Genomic DNA, 20,853 nt, shown 5'->3' on the forward strand with positions numbered 1-20,853 from the left:
CTCCCAGAGACGGGTCCCGCCGGAGGGAAGGCCGCGGGCGCCCCAGCCAGCCTTCCCGGGCGAGATTCAGCCGCACCTACCGCAAAACGGCGCGGATGGCGGCGGATTCCGTCGCCCCCTCGCGCGCTGCACGGCCCGCGCTCCGCCCCCGGGGGTCCTTCCAGGCACGAGGCGCGCGGGCTGCCCTCGCCGTGCCTGACGCAGAGCGAGGCCCCCCACGGTCCGCGCGTCAGGCCCCGCCTCGGCGCCCTGGCCCGACCGGATCTTCGCTGCTGCCCGCAACCGCCGGCGAGATGTGCACTTCGACGCTGTCCCTGGAGCATCTGCGCGCCCTCACCGAGCTGCCGGACCTGGAGGCGGCCTACGGGCGCCTGTGCCGCGAGGAGGTGGGGGGCGAGGCGGGCGGGGGGGGGCGGCGAGTGGGCGGGCGGGCGGCTTCGAGTGCGTGATTTCTCCGTTGCAGGGCGAGACGCGCGCGGAGTTGGAGCTGCTCTTGGAGCAGCGCGGCGTCCTGGAGGGGAAGGTGGCGGCGCTGCACCGGATAGGGTGAGTGGCGGAGGCCGGGCGGGGGTCCCGGGCCGGGGAGCCTCATCGGACGCTCTTTCTCCGCCTTCGCAGCCCCAACCTGCAGCTGATCGAGGGGGACGCACAGCAGCTGGGGGGCACCATCGCCTTCACCTGCCGCCTGGCCGAGAACGTCAGCAGCAAGGTCCGCCAGCTGGACCTGGCCAAGGTCGGTGCCGCCGCCGCCGCCCTCTTGGGAGGGCCCGGCGGGCTCCTTCTTGGGCCGCCTCCCCGGGACAGAAAGCCCGAGGGGGAAGGGAGGCGCTGGGCCGGCCCTCCTTGCTCGCTTTGCCTTTATTTAAATGGGGTATCCGTTATCAATCTTGGTAGTCTAAAATAAAAATAATATATTTGGTAAGAGATTCATCTTAAATTACAGAGATTCTACCCAATAGCGATAACTGCAAAGTATCGCATCTTAATAAGTGTTTTAATATTCCATACAGGGACGAAATTGTTTTGAAACAGTTTGTAGTTTATCAATGTAACGCCAAGGTATTTAACCTTTTTCTCCACCCTAAGACCTAATTTTCTTATCAATATTTCATAATCCTGAGAAGTCATATTCTTAACCAGCTTTTTTTGTTTTTTGTTTATTTATTTTGAAGCCCGCTAAAGCTCTAAAGTCATTTAATTTCTTCTCATCCTCTCTAATACTTCTATTCAAAACTTCCAGCACTAATAAAAAAATAGGACAGGTAGAGGACATCCTTGTCTTGTACCCTTTTCAAATGGTTTACATAAATTTTCACTGATGACAATATTTGCTACTCTGATGAGTATGTGGCTTTAATCCCTTGGATAAATTTCTTTCCAAAATCCATGTCTTTCAAAAAATTTAACATAAAATGCCAATTTATGTTGTCAAAAGCTTTTTCTGCATCCAGAAATATTAGAGCTGCTTGCTTCTCATTATGAAATTGTAAGTATTCAGTAACATTCAAAAGAGTTCTCATATTGTCCCTCAGTTGTCTTTTTTGGCAAAAAGCCAGATGGTCCTCTTGAACGTAAGACTAGAGAAATGTCTTCAATCTTTCTGCCAGTATTGCAGTAAAAAGTTCATGGTTGTTATTTACTAATGAAATTGGCCTGTAAACCTGCCTGCCTTACTTTGGCAGAACCGCCTCTACCAGGCCATCCAGAGGTCAGACGACATTTTGGACCTGCAGTTCTGCACCGATGGTGTCCAGGCAGCCCTGCGGAATGAAGACTATGAGCAGGCGGCGGCTCACGTCCATCGCTACCTCTCTTTGGACAAGTCGGTCATTGAGCTGAGCAGGCAGGGCCAGGAGGGTAAGAAGGCCGTTTGGCATCTGGCCCTTCCTCAGAGGATTCCCCTTCCCCATAGCGCTTGCCCTTCGGAGGGCCTTGCTGTTCTCAGTCCTTCAGCGCCCAGTGTCACCTGTTTGTAACATTTTGTGAGGCCTTTATGGGAAAAGATAGGATATCAAATGGTATAAATTGGCATTGTGGCGTGTATATCATTATTGTGTTATGTGATACTGTACTATAACAGACGATGCTGAATACTATAAAATACTATGTCACACTAGATCAACATAATGGCCATCGTTCAACTGACTAAGAAGTCAGTAAACTCATATCAAAAGTATCTGCTAAAATTTTACTTTGAAGCTGCCTCATGTTTAATTGCCTCTGGCCCGCAACACACCTTGAGAGCGGCTGTTGTTACTGGTTTCAAAGGCTTCTAGCCTTGCCTCACCAAGAAAACCAGATGTTTTTGACTTTATTTAGCATTTGAATTATAATTTATGGCTGAAATAGAGTTTACTCCCAGGTTTTTCTTTTCTCTCCAGTTCACAACCCCCTTAAGAGCCTAAATTATTTGATTAAATTAATCTCAGCATCTATAAATCAAAATAATACTGCAGTTCATTCTCTTCCCCGGGCAGGCACCATAACTGATGCCAACTTGAAGCTCCTACAAGAAGCAGAACAGCAGCTGAAGACAATTGTTACTGAGAAATTTGATGTTGCCATGAAGCAGGAAGACCTGCCCCAAGTGGAACGCTTCTTCAAGATCTTCCCCCTGCTGGGCCTGCATGATGAGGGGCTGAGTAACTTCTCCAGATACCTTTGCAAGCAGGTGAGCGCCCTGCAAGTCTGGAGGCAACAGCAACACTTACGCTCCTGAGAGGGTTTCTGGCTTCTCTACACTCTGTCAGTCTGCTGATGGAAGAGATCTGTTGGCCTTGCTTCTTCTGATCCGCGCTTTGTCAGCTGAAGACAAACGGAAACTGGTATCTTTTGAGGAACCAAGCAAAACTGCCTATTATTCACTGATGTCATTTGGCTTCAGTTTTACTCTAGGGGCTTTTGCAGTTTTGTAAATAGCTGTGGCTTCTTTCATTGAGCTGCAATAAGTTTTTCTTCTAATGTTTGAGGTAATCCTTGTTATCATAAGAAAGAGTAAGCTGTCAAGCTTCATATTGCCAAATTGTTTTCAACTTGTACCAGCCGTACTGCAGAGATCAGTTAATAAGCCGCAATACCTGGTGGTGCTAGCCATCTTTCTCAGTCTTTGCTATCTGCAAATTTCTCCCCATTCCTTCTATAATTTTGAATTTCCCTGAAATTTGCATCTTTTTTGTGCGTATGATGGAAGTTAGAAATAAATTCATAATTCCTGCTTCAAGAGTACATGCTACTGCCTTTCCTCTTTTTTTAGTTTATTAAATACCCATTTCCTGGAATCCAATAATAATTATCTTTTCCTGCTTGGTTTTCTGTAAGTTTGGGAACTCCAGAATAAAGCAATCTTTTAGAACTTCATTGGCCAGCTGTTCCCTACCACTTGTGATGAGTACGCTTTTCCTTTTGAACCATCTTACCTTCTGAAAGAGGAACCTTGCTGAGTATAGAAGATGCACTTAGTGTGCTTTGTCTGTCCCAGCTGATAATTGAAGTCTTTCATAACTGTCTATTATTTCTTCCTTGAAATATCTGCAGTTTGTTTTAGGAAGACCTTGGGGAGTTGGTGTGCATTAAAAAGTGGGTGAGCCATCTTGCACCAATGGGTGTCTGCAAGTTGATGCTGTGAGACAACTGAGCAGGCTAATGGCCCCTCTTCTTTCCAGGTTGCTAACAAAGCAGAAGAGAATTTACAGTTAGCGTTACAGACTGACCCAACAGACCGAAGATATGCAGTCCTGTTTGCAGACACGCTGACACTCCTCTTTGAAGGTAAAGTTCTGCCGTTTTCATTTTGAAAACTCAGGAATGAATGAGGTGTTACTCCTTGGGGGACCCCAGAGGAAACTTCACAGCCATGTTGAGCCTTCCTCCTGCATGGGGCCACTGAGCTTCTTTGGCTGCTTCTTTATGGAATGTCATAAAGGAGGACAAAGAAAACAGTAAGCTAGACTGCTTACTGCTTCCTTCCAGAAAGGAAAGAGATAGGGAGGGAGGGAAGGAAGAAGGCAATGTAATTGGCAGGAGCCTTTTGCTGAGGTTCTGGCTGATTTCTGTATCATCTTAGGCATGGTTGGGTGTGAGTGGCCCTCCCCCCACATTTAAGAGTGAGCAGCAAGGTCAAAACCTACTTTTTAATTTGTTGATTCCTAGCGCGTTCCTCTTCTTTGTGTTAAAAATCAGCAATTTGGCAGCGAATTTTCTGCTCCCTTCACTGAGACATCCTGGGTCTGGGGTTTCTTTGCAGGGATTGCACGTATTGTGGAGACCCATCAGCCCATTGTGGAAACATACTATGGACCTGGCAGGCTTTATACCTTGATCAAGCACCTGCAGGCGGAATGTGACCAGCAGGTGGAGAAGGTGGTGGAGAAGTTCATCCAGCAGAGAGACTATCGTAGGCAGGTGAGAAAGGGAAGGCAGGAAGGAGGCTCTCCTGTGACTGCCTGGCTCTTGCTCTCAGGAGTTGCATAAAGTGGAAAATAAATCTTGTTTTTTGTTGAGGACAAAGCCCGCTGCCTGGAATATTCTTCAGAACATTCCAGTTGAGCTGTGCTGGTGTCGGACAAGTTTAAATCAGCCTAGGTGTTCAAGCAATGGGCAGCAGAGGGAATTTGGCCTGAGCCTTTGCTCTCTTGTTCCCCCACCCAGCATTACAGGAGCTATTCTGACTGTAACCCATAAAGAACTCCCAGTCCTTATAAAGAATGAAGAGGAGCCACTGGGCTCGGGCCCAGTCAGGATCATTGGCCCTGGGAAGCAGAGGGGCTTGTCCAGGCAGGGCAGGGCTCTCGGCTGCCAAGGCCCAGCTTCTCCTCAGGATCCTCTAGGGTCTGAATCAGGCACAGTGCGGTGCCTCCTGCACTTAAGAGGTTTGCCACAAACGTCGTTCCCGTGTGGAAACTGCCACCGTGTCTTTAGCCATCCGCAATGAGACTGCAGCAGTGTGACTTCCCTCAGGCAGCCTTGCTGCAAAGCCCTTCTGCTTCTCAGCAGCTCTTGCAGCAAGAATCACACCTGGGCTAAGCAGGGGGAGTAAGTGGCTGTCGAGGTTGAGAGCCTGGGCTCGGATTTCCCACGTTTGCCTCGTGTTCGGAAGCGGCATGCCAGGCCGCGCCAAGACAAGAAAAGCGGCCGAGAGTTCTTGCTGCCTGCCTCTTTTTCTAGGGTGTCCAAGGAATTGGACAGCCCACAGAGCTCTGCCTTTCCTGGAGCTGGCCCTGCCGCTCCCAGCCCTGTTGGCAAGTGCTCAGAGGGTCCTGGAAATGGGTTGGGCCACAGCTAGGCCTTTTTCTCTGACCTCCTTCAGCTTTGCTGTGGCTGGGATGTGTTCCGAGAGACTTGCTGGGGGCATCTCTCTGGGAAGGTGCCGGAAGGTACATCCACTGCCTGTGGGAGGCTTGACAGCTCTTGTCTTCCAATGCTTGCAGTTCCAGCATGTTCAGAGCAGCGCGATGAGGAGTGCGGCGGGAGAAAAGATCGAACCAAGGTGGGGCACGTCTCTTTTCTCTTTCAGCTTGCAGGGCAAGCAAGGCATGCTTTTTCCTGGAGGAGCTTGGGGTTTGCTGAGCAACTGAGTCTGCATTGGGGTTTCTGCCAACTTTATCGGACTGTCTGGCTGCTGGTCATCTCCCAGAGGGCCAGACAGGGCCAGCCTTTACTCTCAGGCGGTTGTCCTCTTTGGGAACATGATCTGAAAGTGGTTGAGGCAGCTTCCTCTGGGGTCTTTGGATGTTACCCCCAAGGAATGCGACTTGCCTGGGAGCTTTGAGCTTCCCTGGACGGCCTCTGAGGTCAGATTTGTGGAGGTCAGTGACTGCTCTCCAGTCTGACTTGGGGGGGGGGGATTAAAATTCCCCTTAGAGTAGCATTGGGGTCAAAATCCATCGTGTTCTTTGATACTTTGTTTAACAATATAATTTTTATTACCGAATTTTTAAGAGAATAAAAGTAATGCAAACTTTCTGTCATCTTCATTAACCATTTCTCCATTGTGAGTATTTCAGAGTCTTTTATTTCTATGTGTGTAATAATCATACAGTAATTGTTCTCCAACTCTTTTCTGATTTGTTTATCTGTTAGTCCCAGCAAGTGAAGTTCTGGTTTCTGTTCTTCGATATTCCTATTGATTTCTGTTGCGTTCAGGGGTTGGGGAAATCTACACAGGAGTGTCCGGCTGTAGGTAGAACCAGTGAGCCATTTCTTTGCCTCTGCATCACTTGTGAGAATTGAAAGTGAATTTTCAGCGGAGCTACTGCAGAAGTGCCAGATGGTTGCAAAAGCTAATAGCAGAGACGGCTAAATTGACTGCTTTGATAAAAGAAAAAAACACAAGTACTTTTGTTTCTGCTTAGAAACCGCTTCTGAAATTTGTGCTTGAGGTAGAAAAAAAACAAAACTTTGATTTTGGGTTTTACTGATTAGATAAATCTGTTGTTAAAAGAGGAGGTTTGAGGTTACTTCTTATTCTACTGCACCAAAGGAAGTCAAGGCCTTTTTTTCTTTTCCCCTTCTTCTCTATACTTTTCCCTTCCCTACTTTTCCTATTAATTTGCTTTCCTACTTTTGTATTTTAGATTATAACTTAATAAAAAAAAAGAAGTGCCAGGAAGGAAACGTCCTACCCAGATGGCTCATTGCTGGAGGTTCAGGATGAGCAGACATGGTTCTGCGTCCCTTTTCTTTGGCTGACCCTTGTTTTGCTTCTCACAGGGAGCTTGACCCTATTTTAACCGAGGTCACCTTGATGAACACCCGCAGCGAACTCTACCTGAGATTCATCAGGAGGCGCATCACCTCTGACTTTGAGGTGGGAGATTCTATGGCCTCTGAGGAGGTGAAGCAAGGTAAAGCGCAAGGGGCAGTGGGCTCAGCTGGCTTCCTTCCTACAGCTCGGAATCCATGATCTTCTGCTCTTTATCCGGGAAAGTGAATCCCCGGAAACCCTGCCCCCCCTTCCCAGTACAGTAGTTGCTTCTTGATGCCCCAGAGAGAAAGCAGGCATCCAGGTAGTCCTTGACACACAATTCTCTCTCTCTCTCTCTCTCTCATCTTAATAGCTATCTTCTTATACTTAGTTTTACTGCACAACTAGTTCTTGTTTTACAACTGATTGCTTAACAATAGTTTAACAACAGCCTATGAAAATGTCAGTTATGAAGTAAATTTAACTTTATGATCATCTCCCTGCCTCCACAATTTTTCAAACCATTCTGCTGTTTCTTAATCATGGTGGTTCCGCTCCACAGAGCATCAGAAGTGCCTGGATAAACTGCTCCACAATTGCTTTCTCAGCTGTGCTATGCAAGAGTTGATTGGCTACTACATCACCATGGAAGAGTACTTTATGAGAGAGACTGTGAATAAGGTAAGAATAACAGCCTGGACGTTCACATCTGTCCTCCTTCCCTTCTTGGATGGAGCAGGCCATCTCAACACGCTCTGTTGCCTGGGTAAGTCCCACGGCCAAAACTGCCTGCGGAATGGAGAGTCCGTTTCCTGCATAGAGACCCCGGTGGGAAGGGAACGGCCTTCAGATGGGTCAGCGTAGGACAGCCTTGTCAACTTGACTGCTCCAACCATCCAAGCTTCAGCCAGAAGTTTTTCCAGCTTGCCAGAGGTAGAAGCCAGATTCTCTTAGGAAGTAACTAGACTCTCCTGCTTAGGAGTTTCTTGGTTTCCTATAGTGGTGGTTGGCTTACCAATGGTGGTTTAATCAGCAAAATTTTACAGTTTGAATCAAGCCGTAGCTGTGCAGAAGAAATGGTGATGATGATAAGACCAGTTTGACATTTTCTGCTGAGGAAAGAAATCTTTGTCTTGTCTTCAGAAGCAGCAAAGTTCAGAAGCCAAGTGCTAGGCCTCCCTGATTGCCTGAGTGAAGCTGGTGTTTGATGGGTTGACAAGCCCAAAGTAAACTATGGATGCCTGTTGGCTTTTCTGCTAGGCTGTGGCCATGGACATCTATGAGAAGAGTCAGCTAACCTCAAGCATGGTGGATGATGTTTTCTACATCGTGAAGAAATGCATCGGGAGGGCTCTTTCCAGCTCCAGCATTGACTGTCTCTGTGCCATGATCAACCATTCCATCACGGAGCTTGAGTCAGAGTTCAGGTAGGTGGTGGGGACGGAGGTGGGCAACGTCTGGAGCTCTTGTGGGAACTTGAGAAGGTTTTGCCATGTCTCGTCTAGGCCTCTGTAAAAGAGACACGGGCTGGTCCTTAGACTGCATGGGCCTCCTACAGACCTTACTGTTGCACATAATCAGAACAGATCTGAAAGTTTGGAGGCTGAACTAGAGGGTTGGAGCAGATGATCTCCAAAAACCCTGTGATCCATGACTTTGATTTCATAGAATCATGAAATTAAGGATTGGAGGGACCTTGGAGGTATAAAGATGTCTGACAAGGGAACTGTGCACACTTCTTCAGATTAAATGTACTTGTTGGAATGTTCTGAAATAAACTATAGATTCACAGATTCCGCTATTTCCTGCTCCTGGTGGCTTGGGACAGACTCTCCTTGTGCCCAAGGGCACAATTAATATTACACAAAGGTGGGCAGCAAGGAGCTTGTTTTGCTCTGCAAATCCTGCACAGCCCTCTTAACAGTGAAGCCAATTTTGCTTTCCTAGCCAGGGCTCAGAACTGGGAGGGGGGAGGTTGCAACTCCAGGCCCTTGGTCCTGCCTCCTCACGGCACCGGAAAACGTTGCTTGAGGTTGCCTTCTTTCCACAGGGAGATCCTGAGCCACAAGCTGAGGCTGGGCTTCCCAGCTACTCCTTTCCAGGATTTCCAGAGAGGAGTGACCAGTGCCGTGAGCATCATGCAGAGCAGCCTCCAGCAGGGGAAGTTTGACTCCAAAGGCATTGAGAGCACCGATGAGGCTAAGCAGTCCTTCCTGGTGCGTTGTCCAAGTGGGAACCTGAGTAGCAATGCCTGGATTGGAGGGAAAGGCAGAAGGGCTTCCAGAGAGCCAGTGTGGCTGGGGTTGACGGTCAAGTAAACTGGACTGTTGAAAGGTGGTTGGAAGCACCAACACAGCATCATTCGTTGGAGAAGAGAGTTTGAAATGTTTGTCTTATTCAAGTACCTGGTAGACGATTTCTGTTGAAGAGAAAAGGGGGTTGAAATGTTGTTTCACATCGAAGAGCCCACCTGTTAGGACTTGTATTAAGAAACAACAAGGGAGCAGGTGGAGAGCAGCACCACAGGCCTTGGCCTGATAGTCAAATACATGGAATTCTCTTTGCAGTAGCCTCCCCCAAGGAATTGTGCCTGGCCTGTAGGGCTGGTGGAAATGGAAACGCCTCCATCCGTTGGGCCAGTTTCTTTCCTTTCCTGGATGGGGAACAGCCTGGTGCTGGGTTTTAAGAGCCGGCTGGTTCTGAGAGGGTACCTGGCCACCAGACCCCCTTTGCTGGAAAATGAAACCTTCCTTCACGTTCCCCTGCGTTCCCTCTCCTCCGTGCCAAGTTTCTTTCTCAGAGAAGTGATGACTGAAATGCTGACCCTTTTGGCATGGCTGCTCTTAAAGGTTGGAAAAGCTTCTGACAGCTCTGCTTACTCTGTTTCAGGTGACTTTAAACAATGTGGAGGCCTGCAGCGAGAACATAATGACACTGAAGAAGACCCTGGAGGTACTTTGGGGCGCTGAGCTCTTGGCTGGAAGCAGCAGGTCTGGGTGTCGCTGGGTGTTTTGATTCAAACCCATCTTGGGGCTTAAATACACTAATTCCTAGAATCACTTCATCTCAACTAGAAGTCCGGCTTTTGGGGGGGGAGGTCCTGCTTGGCTTATCCCAAAGGTGGGTACCCAAACAAACCAGGATATAAACCATCTGTAAAAACACAAGGATGCTGAGTTTGGAACAAGGAGTTGCGATGCCTGGCTCGGGGGGGGGGGCACATCCAGAGACTTAGATTGTATGGGAAATGGGAGGAAGAATTGAGCAGCTGGAGAGCCTCCCTGTGGGTGGGTGGGTGGGTGGGCTGCCGCCCCACCTTCTCTTGCTGTGTGTCAGATCCGTCGAACTTGAGGTTTTCCTTCTGCAGAGCAATTCCTGTTTGCAGCTGGATTTCTGCTTCCCTGCAGAGCGACTGTTCCGAGCTCCTCAGCCAGGGCTTTGGAGGAGAGCAGGCTCGGCTCAAGTTGGAGAGCTGCCTTTCGGACATGGACGCCGTCTCCAGAAAGTTTCGGGACCTGCTGCAGGTGAGCTTTGGACCCTTGGAGCGTTGCCTGTCCCAAGGCCACCCAGGAGGCAGCGAAGCTGGCCAGTGGGCGGCAGGTGACCTCCTTGGGGCTGTCCTCCACTCAGCCATCTCTCCGCTTCAGCTCAGACAGATGATCCAGCAGATGGTGCAGATAATAAAAACTTAAAGACATATAGGCTGAAAAATAGGTTTTTTTCCCAGAACTGTAACCATATTAAATACCACAGTATAGTGCAACCTTGAAATGCAGTATTAGGGGCAGCGCAATAGTGAATAGAATGTGAAGGATGTGCGTATATAAGGTACGTTCTTATTTGTGGTTTTTCCTTGTGTGTAGTGTGCACTGTGGACAGCACTTAATGTCATTGTGAGTTACACAATGACAATATTCTATTCCTATTCTAATTCCTATTCTATTCTGATACCGTTCTTGAAATATGAGCGGCTTCCCTACACCTGAAGGCTGGGAACCCCCGGGGCCTGCAGCTTTGCCAGGATCAGCTCCCAGGTGGCTGCCGTGTAGAGGGGAGCCGGGGGGGGGGGCAAATGAGGGGCTGCTGACTTGACCCTTGATCTCTCTCAGGAAGGCCTGAATGAACTCAATAACTCAGCAGTCAAACCACAGGTGAAGCCCTGGATTAACCTCTTCCTGTCTGTATCCCACAACATTGAGGAGGTGAGTGCGCTGTCTTATTTGCTTGACTGAATGCAGGAGGCCGGAGAAACACAGGTCTCGCCACCTTGGACTCAGCTGGGGCTATTTAGGGGTGAAGGTGTGGTGGAATCGGAATGCCGCTGGGGGAGAGATAGCTTGAGTAAGACATCTTGTGGTCAGAAAGGCTGAGGATCTCAGGATTGTCCTCCCTGGCGGAAGAGGGGGGGGGGCAGGTTAAAAGGTTTCTGAGGCCTTGATGCAGCAGAGTTCCAACATGGCTTGGGTTGTCTGTTCCTTACCTGGCCTATCTGAAGAGCTGATCTGGAGAAGCCTCTCTGAACTTAGCCTGAGGAGGAGGGGAAGGAGAACAGAACGGGCCTGGGGGCTCGCTTTTCCTTGGGGTGGGGGGCTTGCCAGTCAAGTGCTGTGCTTTCGGTGGACTCCCTTCCTGCATGCAGGGTTTCTTCCTTCATCATCTCCCCACTGCGTTTCCTGTGGAGCTGAGCGTCTCCCCAGAGAAGAGCCCTGCCCCCCTTCGGTTCATCCTGCTAAGCAGAAGCAGCGGGAACTGGGCCTTTGCCGGGCAGCAGAGTCTCTGGAACGTCTCTGGGGGAGTAGCAGTGCCTGGGCATGCATTGAGCAACAGGGGACTCTTTTACGTGGCTAAGACCCATCAGTCCCGTTCTTTTGTTGCACCTGGTTTGATGAAGACAGGATTGCTGTGGTGCCTCTGAGAAAGTCGTGGTGGGCCGGCTGAAGCCACCCCGCCAACCCCTCAAGGGAGGCAGAGGAAGGGAATGTTTTGTAGAGAGACCAGCTCTTCTCTCCGCTGCTCTTCCAGGAAGAGTTTAACGACTATGAAGCCAACGACCCCTGGGTGCAGCAGTTCATTCTTAACCTGGAGCAGCAGATGGGGGAATTCAAGGTAAGTTTGAGGCACTAGGTAGTGGGGGATTCCTCAAAGGGGAATTGGCCCCTTTGGCACATAGACACGGGTCATTTCGAGGAGAAGGCAGCTGCCCTGCTTTGTGATCCCCTTGCCAATGGAAGGGCCAGGGCACCTGGCAACATTTCCCCTGGACACTCTAGCCTTCTTGCTGGACAAGGGGCTGCATTATCCCCCCAGCCTGCCTTGGTCTGGTTCTGGCACTGGTGCCATCCTGAACCAAGCCTCCTCCCCCCTCTGCAGGCAGGATTGTCCCCCGTGATCTACGACAGCCTCACCAGCCTGATGACCAGCCTAGTTGCTCTGGAGCTGGAGAAGGTGGTTCTCAAGTCCACCTTCAGTCGGGTAAGATGGGGTGGGGAGTGCCAGCAAAGCCAACCTGCAGACTGATTGCAAGACATGCCAGATTTGAGTCACAGTGCACACTCCGAGGGCTTCCTCCCTGCTCTTTGCAGCTCAGCCCTAGTGGGGAGGAAGAGGCCCAGCTTGCCCCACTCCTTGGGGAAAGAGGCTGGTCAGGGCTGGGAATCGATCTGGCTTTGGAGAGTCTCTTTTCTGGGTCCTTGTGGAGTGGGCTTGCCGATCGCTTCTGTCTCAAAGGGGCCGCGCAAGAGTGCTGTTACGGAGGTGGATGGATGGGCAGCTCAGGGAGGGTGAAGCCAAAAGGCGACGGAGAGCAAGGCGCCTCTCTGGAAACGGGCCTTTCCCCAGACTTCCCTGCTCGCTGGGATTCAGAGGTTGATCCGTTGCAGGAGGTTCAGCTGGGGCTGGGATGGGCATCTCACAGCCAGCTGCGGGCTCAGCTGCGCTTTGCTGCTTTGTTTCCTCAGCTTGGTGGGCTGCAGTTTGACAAAGAACTGAGGTCCCTGATCGCCTACCTGACCACTGTCACCACCTGGACCATCCGTGACAAGTTTGCCCGGCTCTCCCAGATGGCGACCATTCTCAATCTGGAAAGGGTGGGTCCTCCGGCTTTTCCTCCCTCAGCCTGGCAGCAGAGTGGGAGGTTGAGCCAAGCCCCGTCCCGGATGGGCCAAAGACAAAACCAGGCCGGGCGGCGACTCTGCTGCCTTCCGGATGTCAAGCGGACGCTCTCTGGTCCTCTGCCACATGGGCAGACGGTATTTTCCTCTCTTTTTAGGTAACTGAGATCCTGGATTACTGGGGACCCAATTCGGGCCCTCTGACGTGGTGTCTAACGCCGGCAGAAGTCCGCCAAGTGCTGGCCCTCCGGATGGATTTTCGTACCGAAGACATCAAACGGCTACGCCTGTAGCCATCGGAGAGGAACTTCCTTTTTTAAAAAATTGTTGCCTCTTTCTGCTAGGACTGACTACTGAACTAGATAGAAGCTCAGCCACTCGCCGCCTTCTTGCTAGTTCAGTGACGTCGTTTTGTTGAAAAGTAGAATTAGGAAAAATTTCCTCTCCAGCAACCTCAGCTAGGTTTGGGCCTCCTCTTACCTGCGTTTGTGCAAGATGGTTCCCCAGTTGCCCAACACAGCTGTGCAGAAACCCAGCAGCCCGGGCTTGGGAGGGGCTGTCAGTTCGTGGCAGCCTCCCAGAAAAAAGGTTCCCTGGCAAAGGGTCTGGACCACGATGGAAGGGCCCCTTCCTCCCGGGGCTCGGCCTGGGCCTTTGCTCTCGTCTGCGGTGGGTCGGGAGTTTCGCCTGAGCTTTGGCCAGAACGACCTCCTGGGACCTCTCCCAGGTACCGGTACTCCAGAGGCCAGCAAGGAGATGGACAAGTTAGCTGACAGACCCAAAGAAATTTAAAATAAACACATAACCTTTATCTTGTAATTGCAAATGAATCCTTGTGTTTGTTCACACCAATGCTTGTTTCGGGGACCCATTTGTGTGACTGCTTATATTTGCCAAGCTGAACGTTGCATCCCTCGAACCACGGATGCGGTCTTGCTGCTTTACACTCTTTCCAAGAACTTCATTCCGCTGTTTGCTTGATTGGGAGCTGCGACACAGCCGTGGCTGCCCCCACCAGGCAGCTGCTTCCTGCGCCCCTTTGGTGGAGGAGGAGGAGGAGCAGAGGGGGGAGCCGTTTTTTCACGCCTCTAAAGTGCATCCCCCCCAAAAAGCTCCACCTTGAATCCTACTGGGTCCACTTCCACAGTGTGGATGCTGACATTTCCAAGGACCTGAAAGGGACATGTGAATAAACGAGCTTTGAACTAAGCACCTTGTGTGATTCCTGCCTTCCTAGCTCTCAGGCAGCTGGAGGGAGCGGTCTTCCTTTCCCTCCATGGAGGAAGGCCTCGACCTCCCCCCCCCTCCCCCCCATATTTGGGAAGGTTTCTGTGTCCCAAGCCTGCACAGCAGTCCTTCCTTGGAGCAGCTGTCCATGGTGGGGACTGTTTTCACCTACCGCAGCTTCGGCCAGGATCTCCTGCAAGGCCACCCGGGTCCTGGGTTCTTTGGTTACCAGGCAGAGGAAGCCACCACCGCCAGCCCCGGCCAGGCTCTGCCCGTAGACGTGGGGCTGGAGCATCTCCATGATCTGCCGGACCACCAGAGGCTCGCAGCCAGGGGCCATCTCCTTCTTCTGCAGCCAGTACCGATTCAGGCACTGGCCCAGCAGAGCCAGGTCACCTAGAAGGAGACGGTGATGGCACCACCACCCCCAGCTGCTCTCTGGATCGTGGGGGTCCAAGCAGCCCCACAGCACTAAAGTCAGTCTGCATCCTGTCTCTGAGACACACCCACCGCAATTGCTCTGCTTGACTGTCTTCCCCTTCCGAAGAAAGATTGGGGGGGGGTTCATCCTTCCCTTGGGGGGAGGGGCAAAGAGGGTGTCAACTCCTATGGGAATGGGGTCTGTATGGGCGGTTCCCCTGGCTCCCTCCCCCACTCAGCCCAAGGAGCCCCGAAGGCTGCACCTGGATGCTCCCCCATGGCCTCTGGCCCCCTTCTTGCCTCCTGAAGGCCCTGGATGAGGGCAAGGCCTGTCTTAGTCCAGCCATTTATTCCTACTCCTTGCTTTCAGCTGTCGTTTTTTAACCAATTAAGTTAAAAGGGTCTCTTGTTCCACAATTCCTCAATTCACTTAAGAACCCTCAAATCAAAGCCTCTCTGAAATTCCCAACTGTGTCCCAGGGTCCCTTCCATAAGCACACTGACCCTCTCCCACTGCCAAAATGGGGGGTGTCCTCCAGCCATTCCCTGACTGGTCTGGGCTTTCCTGCTCTCTTCCTGGCACAGCTTCATCTCAAGTGGGGGTACCTTGTTTGAGGGCTTGGGCACATTCCTCCGCATTGCTCACCAGGGCACTGGTGGTCTCTACCACGGTGGGCAGCCTGGCGTACCAGTTCCTGAGAACATCCTGCAGAGAAAAAAGGCAACGCCTTTCATCACACACCTCTTCCTTCAGTCTTTGTATTGATGGAGGGCTAAGAGGTGTACTCTCTGCCTTGCGGTGTCCACTTTCTTGAGCTTTGGGGCAGTCGTAGCCACAGACCTGCCACCACTTGCCCCACTGGCGATCCATAGGTGCCACGGGAGGTGATGCAGGGAAGGCGGTAGTTGAAGGCAACCAGCTGGCTATGGATCTTCTCCTATCAACTGAACAGGCAGGTTCAGGAAGAGGCAGGGCGGGGCACGGCTCCTTTGCTGGGATTTTCTTTCCAAAGGGGAACTGTTCGAATGCAGCTGAGCAGGAGGGGGGGGCAACTCAGGGAGAATGTCAGCAGGGCCCACCCAGTCCATTTAGAATAGCTGGTGGGTGATATCTTGGAGTCCCTTGTAATGGTTGTGGGCATACAGAGGCACAGCAAATTATTGTTTCCAACATCAAAAGTACAGGAGAAAAAAGACTGGGGTAGCTACAGATCAGTCAATGTGGCCCTGTTCTTTGAAAATCCTGGAGCAAGATACTAAATAGTGAGCTAGAGAAATATGGCTAATTCAGACCTCACTAGTTCCAATGGATTTACTCTGGTCCAATTCTATTTGTCTACTAAAGGTCTGCAATTACGGCAGACAGAATTCCAAAGTATGGTAGCACAGGACAGTAGTACTTTTCATAGGAGAAAATCTGTTCCACGCTTTTTTTACAATACAAGCTGTGCATTATTTTGATTGTTTCTTGTAAACTTGAGGCATTTACATGTGAATTCTATAGCCTACAGCCACCTTTTCATCTAAGTGCGCTGAGGAATCTTGAGACTAAGATCTAGGCGCAAGCACGTGCAAAGAGTGCTAGTCAGAAGATGTGCCTCACATACCTGGAGCAAGTTGCGAGCAAGGCGGGTCTTCCCTGTGTACAGCAAGAGAAGGTGCTGGTTCAAGGTGTGGATGAAGCCTTCTGGGGGGGTGATCTCTTCCACTTCGATCTTCAGGGGCAGCTGGGCCTTTGAGCGCCCAATTTTCAGCCCTGGGACCAGCCCACCCACCTGGTCTTGCCATCCGCCACCTGAAAAGGACAGCACAGGGACAGTCCCAGGCCAGGAAGCTCCGAGTCCAGGAGTCTCCCCTCACTGCTCCACAACAAGCGTTGGAAATGGACGAGAGAGGCAGAGCGCAGGTCCTCGATCTCAACTCCTCTTTCAGGTAAGAAGTGAAAGTTCCAATAACATCCTGCAACCAGGCCGGGGGTGGGTGGGGTGTAAGGATGTGCTGTCCTTGCCAGAGATCAAGGAGGGACTGGTACATTTCATGGCATTTTCTTAGAATCTGAGAGTCAGAAGGGAAGGGGCCTTCAGACACATCTAGTCCAACCCCCGGATTGTCTGAAGACCTCCAGGGAAGGGGAACACACAGCTAATTCTGCATCCCCATCAGGACATTTTTTCTAATATATAAGCTACTTTCCCACCTTTTGGTACCTAGTGTTCTTGGTCCTGCTCTGTGGGGCTGGGGAGAATGAGTCCACTCCTACTTCTCTGAAGACAGCCACCTCATCTCCCCTCAGACCTCTTCTGCAGGCTAAATATACCAACTTCCTTTAACTAGAGTTAGTTTTCACTCCTGTACATCCAGCCTAAACTCACTTCAGGTTGTCAGTGTCCATTTTAGATTCTAGTGCTCAGAACTAGGCAGAATATTCCAAGTGGGACCTGACTAAGTGACAGGGTTAAGATCTGGACTCCCTGCCCCTGTTAATATATCCAAAAGCCTTTTTTAGCAGCTGCAACACACTGCGGATTTATCCTCCTACGGATGCTAGGAAGAGTTGGTCTAGACGACAACAGGAAAAGCTCCTTACCTGTGGTCAAAACCTGCTCCAAGTGCAGCACAGCATGAACGAGGGACTCGACATTAGCGCAGCGCCCAGATACCCGATATAGCGATGCTATTACTGCGCCTGCCAGAATGCTGCTTGTCCCTGTGGAAGAACACAAACCGACACAAGCTGGCCCAGGGAAAAGGAGAACCGCCTTTCGCTCCTTTGAATGGAGGTCCCAAATGGACAAGGAGGGTGCTTGACCATCAATTGGGGGAAGGGAATTCAGAGCCTCCCACTTTGAATTCTCATAAAATCTCAGAGCTGGAGGACCCCGATGGGAGTCCTGCGGATAGGCAGATCATTTGGGGAAAGCGTTCGGAGGCCTCAACTCCAGAGAAGGTTCCCAAAAGTAGTTCTCAGAGTCGTCCCCTTCACAAAATGGTGGGCTTGGTGACAAGGGCCAAGTGGGAAAATACTTGCCTAAGAGACTGACATGAAGGGTGGTCACTGGGCTGGTGGAAAAGGGCCACTTGTGAACCGGCTCTTTTCAGAGGGAGGGAGAGAGGGAGGCATGGAAAGAGGCAGCTGCTGTCATAAGGCCCCAGCCCTCATCCCTGCCCCCCGCAGATCAGCCTGGCCAGGAACCTGATGGACTTCTGGAAGGACCTGAAGAGCTGGCTTGGCCATCTGGCCTGGAGATCAGAGAGGGGGCACAGCCCACAGCCCTGCTTGCCCCAGTGGTTGTTTCGCGGGAATCTTGATTGTTTTGCACTATTTTCTTTCTCTGCAGGGTTGTTTTCTTTGGGGGGGGGGGATGTCATTTGGTACTGTTCACGTTTTAATTGTAAATCCTCCAGAGTCACTACTCTGAGATGGATGGATGGACGGATGGATGGAGGGGCGGATGGATGGAGGGGCGGATGGATGGATGGATGAGAAGTCCTTGGTGCTCTGAGCTTGGTTCTTGCAAATGTTTCATTAGCCAAACTAGGTAACAGTGGCCCATGCTAGTGCCAAACTCACAGAGCACCAAGGACCCCTCATTTCAACCCTGAGCTACAAATATTCTCTTTTATTGGGAATGAATGGATGATAAAGTGTACTTCTAAAAGGAAGCAATTTCCATGGCTTGCTTGGCCTCTCAACCAACCCACAGCAGGTCGAGGGCCCCCACCTACCCAAGCCTGATCCATGGGGCAGACGAGACCAGGTGTGAAGCTTGAAGCCACCTCCGAAGCGTTCTTGCAGCTGTTCTCGCAAGGTTTGGGGGGACAGGAGATTAACAATGTGAGTGCAGACCAAGGCTGCTTTGAGCAAGGCTCCTGGAAGAAGAGGCAGAGTTGCAGCAAAGACCAGAGAGGAGAAGCAGGCCAAGCCCCTCAAACCTACCCTGACCCTTGGTTTCAGAGCCCAGGTGCAAGGAAGCCTAAACTGAGGAGCAGGCATTGGCCAAAGAGTCATCTCAAAGGTCCGGCCGAGACTCAGGAAAGAGCTTGAAGGCTTATGACCAAGATGCAATGAAATGGGGGGGGGAGAGAGCCTGAAGGCCTCCTCCACTGGGCACCAGCCACATGACAGTCTTTCAGAAGAGGAAGGACAGAGCAATTCACAGTACATCTCAAAGGCTGACGGGCAGGAGAACAAAGTCAACCAAACCATAACAATGTCCTTCCCATGTCCTGGGTAGCATTCACGTTGGCTGAAAATACTCTGCCAGGCCTTCTACCAGCCTCTTGGCTAACTAAGACTGTCGTTGGTTCCGACTAATGGACCCAAACAAACCAGAACTCCAAGGCTTGAAGTTTCCTCAAAGAACATGTTTACTGGATACATAATATCAGCACGGTCAAAAGTGAAACCAACTCTAAATTTCCCCCCAGGAATTCAATGTAACTAAATGCAACACTTCCCTCACCCTACTATGTCATTGATCACGCTACCCAATGAGGGCAATTGGCGGCCTCCGTGACACTTCTCTCCACCTTCCAGCACCTGTGGGAATGACCTTGGTTTCCACTGGATCGCTCTCTATTTAGTCTAGCAATGCTGTAGTTTTCTTCCCCCTCTTCCTCCCCCCCCCCCCCGTGGCAACTGAGAACAAGAAAGATGGCTTCAGCCAGGTTCGTTTCAGAAGTTGACAAAGACACAACTTCTCCAGAAGCCACAGGAGATCATGGCAAGCGGCCCACCCTTTTGGCTCCACATTCTGATTCCTTTCTGACTCCAGGGACAGCTGGACAGAAGATGCAGGATCTCACCTGGCATATGTGGCTGGCAATAATCCCTCAGGTCTTCCAGGTCGCGACAGACCAACTCCACCACCACCTCTCCCTCAAGGCTTCCACTGGTGCTGATCAGTTGCAATTCTGGTTTGGCAATGCGTTGTGCCTGGGCACCGATAGGCCTGCAGCCGTCCACCAGGACAGCCGCGTCCACCACTGCTCCCCCGTGTTCATATGTGATTGGAGGGGTGTCACTCCAGCCCCCTAGAAAACACGGGTCGTGTTACCAAAAGTCATTAAGATAGAACCCATTGACAAAGCTTGAGCTTCCACCCCTCTTTTACAGCTGGTGGAATTTCTTGGCTCAAGCCCCATCAAGCATGATTTGGCTCATCTCCCGCTCAATTATGAAACCGATCTAGTGCAAGCCAGGAAGAGCTTTGAGGCTAAGAATCATCAAGGATGACGAAGGCTTGGGCGGGAAGAGAATGGCTTTGCTGCAGACCTCTTGCTGCCCTCGTCTGCAGAGGATGTTGCTATGGCGAGAGAAGGAAACTGAGGAGCCTCTGCTACTATAGAATTATCGGGGAGGTGTTGAAACAAAAATGACACCCCTTTTCATTCCACGTAGAGAGTTTGCACATAGTTGATGGCAGGAGTTTCGAGTTGCCTTCGGCAAGACTAGAAGCAGGAGGCCTGGAGAAGTATTAGCACTGGCAGTAAGCCATGTTCTCCACAGCCAGCAGTGATTGTTGGGCTTTAGGGCTGACATAAAACAGCTATGAGTAAAGCTGGTGGCCAAAATAGATGGAGACGTTCTTAGGGAAATAAAGGAGACGTTTCCTTCGCTGCATCTACTGCATGTTGCCTAATGGAGACGAGAACAAAGCGCGAGCCTGGATGTAGGGCGGTCCTTGGAGATGGACGGGGCCTGAATCAGGCATCTTCTAACCTCGGTCTGCTCAGGGCTTTTGGCACATGCCAATCCCCCGCTATTAGTTAGCCCAACTGCCCCGGGCCCTCTCTCCCTCCAAGCTGCAAACCAGACAGAGCTTAGCCAAGTATTTAGTCCAGGGGACCAGCCTGCTCTTGCCATACCAGAGAGGTCGATCCGTGCAGGGCACTCCACTCTCACCCAGCAGCCCAGGGGAGGCAGCTCCACCTGCCAGAGGCTGATGAACCGGCAGGAGAGCAGGACGGCCCGGCGGATGAGGATCTGCTCGGCCCCCTCGTAGTGTCGGGCAGCACGAACCAGCAGGATGGGTCTGCAAGAGGAGGGGAACCAGGCTGCTGGGGGCCTCTGGAGGGCACGTCCCCCTTGGAAAGAGGGTTGTGCTGCCCTCAGAGACACCTTCCCGAAAAGCAGAGAAATTTCCGCAGAGCTGCTGGAGCACAGCAGCCCCATTGGACCCCTCCGAGAGCCTCCTGGCTACAAGGAAGGATGGCAGGGGTGAAGCACTCCCCCCCCCCATGTGCCACACAGCCTCCCTCGAGTGGCTCAGGTGCTTGGCGGCAGCCTGGGGGGGGGGGCAGAAGCAATAGTCACCGGCTGTCTGCCATTGGGCAAGGGGTCTTTCCAGGAAGCTCTGGGACCAAGAGACAAACAGGGTCCCCAAGTATTCATGTGGGAAGCCGGTCCTCTTG

General features: G+C 51.3%; 3 protein-coding genes across 8 annotated transcripts in view; 1 reads left to right on the forward strand and 2 right to left on the reverse strand.

Annotated features, from left to right (window-relative positions):
- SF3B3 (splicing factor 3b subunit 3) overlaps nt 1-195 on the reverse strand; it is a 32,189-nt gene extending 31,994 nt beyond the window's left edge. The window contains exon 1 of one of the 2 annotated variants that reach the window (XM_039353581.1): nt 81-195. The gene's annotated coding sequence lies outside the window, so the exon portion shown is untranslated. The other variant, XM_039353580.1, reaches the window with a different exon arrangement.
- Nucleotides 8-13,611, forward strand: COG4 (component of oligomeric golgi complex 4). Of its 2 annotated transcripts, XM_039353592.1 has the most exons (19): nt 13-386; nt 464-546; nt 619-733; nt 1,683-1,857; nt 2,478-2,671; nt 3,663-3,768; nt 4,244-4,401; nt 5,427-5,485; nt 6,709-6,842; nt 7,245-7,363; nt 7,943-8,109; nt 8,733-8,898; nt 9,572-9,634; nt 10,090-10,206; nt 10,792-10,884; nt 11,705-11,788; nt 12,053-12,154; nt 12,640-12,768; nt 12,951-13,611. In XM_039353592.1, exons 1-19 carry the CDS (start codon nt 96-98, stop codon nt 13,083-13,085), a joined length of 2,490 nt encoding a protein of 829 aa, XP_039209526.1. In that variant the 5' UTR covers nt 13-95; the 3' UTR covers nt 13,086-13,611. The 2 variants fall into 2 exon arrangements, 1 of the variants encoding a protein (XP_039209526.1); XR_005557928.1 differs by lacking the exons at nt 12,053-12,154; nt 12,640-12,768; nt 12,951-13,611 and having other exon boundaries at nt 8-386; nt 10,050-10,206.
- Nucleotides 13,580-20,853, reverse strand: part of FCSK (fucose kinase) — a 16,280-nt gene continuing 9,006 nt past the window's right edge. For 2 of the 4 annotated variants that reach the window (XM_039353584.1, XM_039353582.1), the window contains 8 exons: nt 20,308-20,474; nt 19,246-19,473; nt 18,166-18,309; nt 17,027-17,146; nt 16,047-16,234; nt 15,046-15,145; nt 14,192-14,415; nt 13,580-13,964 (listed from right to left, as the gene is read on the reverse strand). In XM_039353584.1, the coding sequence (XP_039209518.1) occupies nt 13,881-13,964; nt 14,192-14,415; nt 15,046-15,145; nt 16,047-16,234; nt 17,027-17,146; nt 18,166-18,309; nt 19,246-19,473; nt 20,308-20,474 (1,255 nt within the window). In that variant the 3' untranslated portion in view covers nt 13,580-13,880. Of the gene's footprint in view, nt 13,965-14,191; nt 14,416-15,045; nt 15,146-16,046; nt 16,235-16,258; nt 16,495-17,026; nt 17,147-18,165; nt 18,310-19,245; nt 19,474-20,307; nt 20,475-20,853 lie in introns of those variants that run through there. The other 2 variants (XM_039353585.1, XM_039353586.1) reach the window with 2 other exon arrangements.

The sequence above is a fragment of the Crotalus tigris genome, unplaced genomic scaffold (assembly GCF_016545835.1).
Source record: "Crotalus tigris isolate CLP2741 ecotype Arizona unplaced genomic scaffold, ASM1654583v1 scf7180000018525.42219311030:4301911, whole genome shotgun sequence".
Classification (NCBI taxonomy): domain Eukaryota; kingdom Metazoa; phylum Chordata; class Lepidosauria; order Squamata; family Viperidae; genus Crotalus; species Crotalus tigris.

Bases quoted from the DNA above. Each gene is read 5' to 3' on its own strand.
- COG4 (XM_039353592.1), top strand. From the start codon at position 96: ATGGCGGCGGATTCCGTCGCCCCCTCGCGCGCTGCACGGCCCGCGCTC. The intron at 547-618 runs GTGAGTGGCGGA...CCGCCTTCGCAG, and splicing joins GCGGCGCTGCACCGGATAGG to CCCCAACCTGCAGCTGATCG. The intron at 10,207-10,791 runs GTGAGCTTTGGA...GATCTCTCTCAG, and splicing joins AGTTTCGGGACCTGCTGCAG to GAAGGCCTGAATGAACTCAA.